At 42.0% G+C, this 6000-nt stretch overlaps 1 protein-coding gene across 2 annotated transcripts in view; it reads left to right on the top strand.

Moving 5' to 3' along the window:
• The window catches only part of LOC147427871 (shikimate O-hydroxycinnamoyltransferase-like), a 41632-nt gene extending 35884 nt beyond the window's left edge, over positions 1-5748 (top strand). Inside the window, exons 2-3 of one of the 2 annotated variants that reach the window (XM_086496414.1) lie at positions 3452-4000; positions 4972-5748. In XM_086496414.1, the coding sequence (XP_086352540.1) occupies positions 3452-4000; positions 4972-5151 (729 nt within the window). In that variant the 3' untranslated portion in view covers positions 5152-5748. Of the gene's footprint in view, positions 1-3451; positions 4364-4971 lie in introns of those variants that run through there. The other variant, XM_086496413.1, reaches the window with a different exon arrangement.
• The last annotated feature ends 252 nt before the right edge of the window (positions 5749-6000 follow it).

A 6000-nucleotide genomic window follows, 5' to 3' on the forward strand; every position in this document is an offset into this window, starting at 1 on the left:
AATATTCCTCATGCCATGTTAGATCACAAGTGAGCTGTTGAAATTCGGATGCATACACGGATGCAGGTCTTGATCCTTGTCGGAGATTTCTAAGTTTGGTCTCAGCAACCCTTGCTCTATGAGTATCCCCAAAGGTTGCAGAGAGCTCCCGCACAAAAGCTTCAAAGTCATGAAGAAGAGGAGATTCTTTTTCAAGTAAGGGAGCAAACTAGGAGAGAGCCGTACCCTAGAGGAGGGTCCCGATAAGGCCTACTTGAGAGGCATCATCTGGATAACGCTCTCATTGCATTCGAGTTAAGAGACGCACTTGTTGGAGAAAACCTCTAAACTTTGATCTGGTCCCATCAAATTTTTCAGGCATGCTGACCTTCGGCTCCTTCTTATGTTGTTGAGAATAGATAGATCTTGCAGCTTGTGCTTGATGTGTGCTTGTCTCTTGAAGCTCTTGAATTTGACGTTGAAGATTTTGCAACGCCGGTCCCAAGATTAGGGGTTGCCCTGCTTGAAGTTGAGCATTACTCTCGCGAAGTTCTTGTAACTGAGCTTGGATGCTTTGCAATGCGTTGATGATACCTTCCATCGTCGGCTCCATGATGGCTTGAGAAGATTAAGAGATGGTAGTCTTGCCAAACTGTTATGAGCGCGTATAGAGCTAGAAGAGAGCAAGAGGAGGCGCTCACAATGTACAAGAACTTGGATTTGATGATAAGCTTAATATTGATTACAAGACTTAATACTTTATTAAGAGAGCTAGATACAAGACTTGGATTACATGACTTGAGTACACGACAAGGCTTGATTGCAAGGACAAGACTTGAACATAAGAACTAGAAGAGGGATTTCCTCATAGGAAGCTCACAATTGGTGTTGGCAAGACTGAGGGGCTTGTGGCCCAAGACCCCTATTTATACTAGTGCTTGAGGAGGTTACTTGAGGAGGTTAGAACTTTCTAGGTTCTTCTTGAGGAGGTTAGAATCTTCTAGAGCCTTCTTGATTCTTCTTCAAATTTCTAGAGCTTTCCAAAAACTTCTAGATCCTTCCGGAACCGTCTCCAAGCTTCTAGAAACTTCTTGATCCTTTTAGTTCTTCTAGAACCTTCTAGATCCTTCTTCAACTTTCTAGAGCTTTCCAGAAACTTCTAGATCCTTCCGGAATGTTCTCCAAGCTTCTAGAAACTTCTAGAATCTCCTTTATATTTTTAGAACCTTCTAGAATCTTCTAGATCCTTCTAGATTCTTCTAGGGCCTTCTAGTGATGATGTAGGCGATGACACAGGCGATGATGCAGGCAGCGATTGACGCTCAAGCATCCATGACATTAACAACTGCGAAATATGATGTAAATTGATGCAACCAAGAATAAATGACAATGGCATCCATCTTACCGTCGAACTTACTAAACGTAATCTTCTAGGGAATTGGTTCATGGGCCGTACATGTACCATTGGTTGCCTCCACGATGGTCTTGGCAAGCTTTTCATAATCCAGCTCCGAAGGTGGGGCATCAAATCGCACCACCAAAGATATGAAAAAATCACGCATGATTGCCCTTTCGAGCCGACAAGCCCCGGGTTTGATCGCCAATCGACGATCCTCTCGCTCAACTTCCGCACATTGTAGTCGACATGCTTCTTGCCGCACCATCCTCATCCCCATCAGAGCATCCGTGGTATTTGGCTGCAAAGAGGGATGGGTAAGGGGAGGACTCATGGGAGGATCCGTAGGTGAAACTTGCTCACCTTTTTGATTGGTGGAGATCTCCATACCGCTACGAGCCTTGACTATACAAGGATTTCCGCTCTTGGTTCAAGGAAGGTCACAGATTAATCTTCAGGAGACTATCTACACCCTCGTCAGTGCACCCCGCATGCAATACTCCATATACAATTGGTTGCTATTTTGTGACACTCAGGGTGCACGGTCCTACGCGCAATTGCAAGCGTGCAATTCCAAGTGAGAGAGGAGTATACATCAAAGGGTTGCCAACACAACCAAAAACACAAGAGAGAATTAGCGAATTAGTGCAAAATTTTCAAACCTGTAATATCAATGTCAAGTGCATCGAATTGAAATGGTGAAGATCTAGGTTCTACACTGCCACTATCCTTTACTTCCTTTCCTTGCGATAGTGATTCCTTATAGCTTGAATGATGGTTCTTTTACGAGAATGAGAGAGACCGGTAGAGAGAGAGCTCTCAAAGAAAACTAAAAATAATCATAAACTTATCAAAATTTAAGTTTAAACAACCACTATACTATAAATATAATAAAAACGAAGTGTACCATTAAAATTTAGTTATAATTCACAAAACTCTAAACTCAAACAACAATTTACCCAAAAATTTAACTTAAACAACATTTTTTTAAATAAATTTGACTTGAACAATTATCTACGTATAAAGACCTATAAAACTTAGATGACCTATTAATTTAGCAAATTGAACTTAAAATTAAGATTTTGTTAATAAAAAGAATTTGGTCTCTATGTGTGTGTAGATACGTGTTTATAATAGTTTACGTATGTAAGTCTACATAATATGTATGTATTCAAGTGTATGTGTGTGTGCATGCATGTGGATGTGTTGTGATACACTATATATATATATATATATATATATATATATATATATATATATATATATATATATATATATACATACATACATACATACATACATACATACATACATACATACATACATACATACATACATAGAGAGAGAGAGAGAGAGAGAGAGAGAGAGAGAGAGAGAGAGAGAGACATTTGTATCAGTGGATTCGGCAGAGCCTCTCTTGTCGTTGTGAAGAGTTCAAATGAGCTCGTGACTTCTTTTCAAAAAATTTTCCCCTAGGAGAATGTCGATATGATCTTTGGAATCACAATCACTATTTTCAATGTGCATATCGACGTCATTGAAAATCCAAAAAACGTCGGATGACGAACGAGCATCATTACTCTTTAGAAGTCTTAGTAGTGTTAATATTCAATCATGATTTATCTAAGTATTCGATATATATAGATATATCTCATCAACTTTGTTTCTATCTCCTAATCTCTCAAAAATTTGATAATGCTTTTGCCCTATCTAGTCTTTTTGGTTTTTTTTTTTAATAAAACGTACGAGCATCCCACTCGTAGGCTACAAAGTGCGCCTTCAGGCATCACTCAATCGCCGCAATCGAACCCATGACCTGGGTCACAAAGATCGATTTCTTCAACAAATTGAGATAGCTCCTGGCGGCGAGTCTTTCCTGTTTTTGTAGTCACCAAATTGTAGAGTATTACTAATAAGTTCTAAAGTGCCATATTTCATCCTCCAAGAAACCTTAAGTGTAAAAGAAAATATGCGTTTACAGGATTGTGATATCGATAAATGTCTACTTTATTGAATTTTTTTTTGAGCAATGCAAATCTTGTATAACACTAATCAACAATTTTGTTTGATGTGTAGGTCACACTTTTCTCATGTGGTAGTATTGCATTGGGCATATCACATAGTCATGTAATTGCGGATGGCTTTTCACTTTGGCACTTCATGAGCTCATGGGCAGAGTGTGCAAGAGGAGAGCCATTGTCCCTCTACCCATCGCATGACCGCACTCGTCTCATCATTCGAAATCCCTCGCATGAAATGGCACCTATTGAGTGTTTTGAGGAAACACAAGACATCGACGAGGGAAACAAAAAGGAGAGTATCAAACAAAGGGCCTTCTCATTTTCTAAGAAAATGGTAGGAAAGTTGAAGGAGAGGGCCAATAATGAATTCAGCTCCTATGAGGTTCTTTGTGCACATATATGGAAGAAGGTAAGCAAGGCACGTGGCCATGGGCATGATGTAAAGATTACCTTTGGAAATGTTGTGAATATGAGAGGTAGGTTGGATCCACCCTTACCATCAGGATACTTTGGGAATGTGCTATTGTGGGGCATGGCAACCACCACAATGGGTGAGCTTCAAGAAGAAGATCTTTCATCTACAGCTTCTCGAATTCGAGCCGCAGTAAGTTCTTGTTCCAACACACAAATGCAACAACTCATTAACTATGTAGAGCTCCACGGTGCAAATGCATTGTTCAACAAACTTGCTGTCAATCCGGTTCGCTTACGTGTTGCTAGCTCACCTAAGTTTCCTGTGATGACTACTAATTTTGGTTGGGGTGGACCACTTGCAGTACGCAATGTGATTCTAGAAGAAGATGGGAAATTGGTGTTTTTCCCAGGACCAAGCGGCATTGGCAGTGCTGATATATGTATAGCATTGCCTTGGCATGTCATGGAATGTCTTGAGAGTGACACATCGTTTCTTTAAGTTAATTTGTTTTAAAAAGATTATATGGAAGCTTCTAGATTTTATCCCTTTCAACCTGCTCTCTCTCTCTCTCTCTCTCTCTCTCTCCCCCCACCTCCCACTAGAAGATTTAGAAATTTTCTCATGTAGGAAAACAGATTCTTTTTGAGTGTTTTTCACACAATGCATAACATCATGAGCTTATGCTCGAGAGGCACCGCATACCTAGCTAGGTACGATTGGGGGCAAGGGACCACTGGCCCCTCCACCGGGCCGGTGGTTTCCTACCCTCAATCGTACCTAGCTAGGTATACGATGCCTCCCTCACAGAAGCTCATGATGTTGAGGTAAGTCGCAATGTGGGAATTATTGTGAGAATTTATCCAAAACTTCTTGTGGATCTTCCCCCCCCCCCCCCCCCCCCCCCCCCCCCCCCCCCGTCCCCCCCAAAAAAGAAAAAGAAAAATCATGTTACCTTATCCATTTAAGGGAGATTTCACCTAACAATTTTCTTCTTGAAATCGAAACCAAGTAAATTTTATTTTTAAGGATACGGACATTATATGATTTGCATATGTTTTCCCTCGTGATTTCCATATACTTTTTAAGTAAGATCGTCAACAATACACGCTTGATTAAAAATTGTGAATGTGATGTTTATAAATTCTTTGCACTCTTTGTAGGCCACAATAAAAAGCAAGGCACCTTCGGGTTGGAGGGAGGCTCTCCAAGCGGTAGCCTGCGAAGACTGTAGAGCAGAGAGGCTCGGGACGGCTTGCGGTAGGGCTTGGGGTACTTCGGGGGCTTTGGTAGTGGTGTTTCGCTTGGGGGATGATCCCTCGCGTGGTTGGGTGCCCCTTTAGGATGAGGGCCTTGTAGTGCCGACCAGGCCATTTGTGGATTTGCCCTTGTCTCCACCCTCATTTTTGGACGAGGTGGAGGTCGCTCGTCCTTGCCCTTTTTGGTGCAATAATGGTGGCCAGAGGATCGTGTGGATGCGGTTGTGGAGGCAATTTCACCTTGGGAAGGTTGGGGTGCTCGTGGCAGGGCTCCTCGCCCTATGGCGTCCTAGGGGTTCACCCCTTCAGGGTTGGAGGTTGCTTGGCTCTACCCCAAAAGCTTGATGCATATGGTTCGTGAGTTTGCAATGGTGGATTGGTCTCTTCTCCTACTGGGTGTGTTTGAGACTCTTGGGTTGTTGTGGGTTGGTGGCATGTCTTGGCAGTGGCACGGCTAAACGTGCTGGTGGCGTCAACTCATGGTGGTTCTACTATGCATTTTTGTTTAGGTCTGCTACGATTTGGTTTGTTTTGGTTTTGGTTTGCTATGATCTGCTTTATCAATTGGTGTACCTACGATTATTCTGTGCTGCGGTGATATTTGGAGATCTTCAGAGGGCATTCAGTCAACATGTGGCAGGGTTGATGGCATGGTGGCACTCTATGTTGTCTCTTTTGGTGATGGGGACCTGGGCCCCGCCCTTCTCGGAGGATATGTCAATATGATGATGTTAGTTTTTTTGTCCTCGGGGTTGGTCTCCCTTGTTTTGGCTAATCGATGGTTTAGTCTTGAGGTGATGATATGAGTTTGCTAGATGCCATGGCTCGTTCCAAGCATGGCTGTCTTTATAAATTTTTTGTTTTTAATATATTCATCACTTTATTAAGAGAGCTAGATACAAGACTTGGATTACATGACTTGAGTACAAGACA

This window comes from Adiantum capillus-veneris, chromosome 23 (genome assembly GCF_014529385.1).
Source record: "Adiantum capillus-veneris isolate H3 chromosome 23, ASM1452938v2, whole genome shotgun sequence".
In the NCBI taxonomy this organism is placed as follows: domain Eukaryota; kingdom Viridiplantae; phylum Streptophyta; class Polypodiopsida; order Polypodiales; family Pteridaceae; genus Adiantum; species Adiantum capillus-veneris.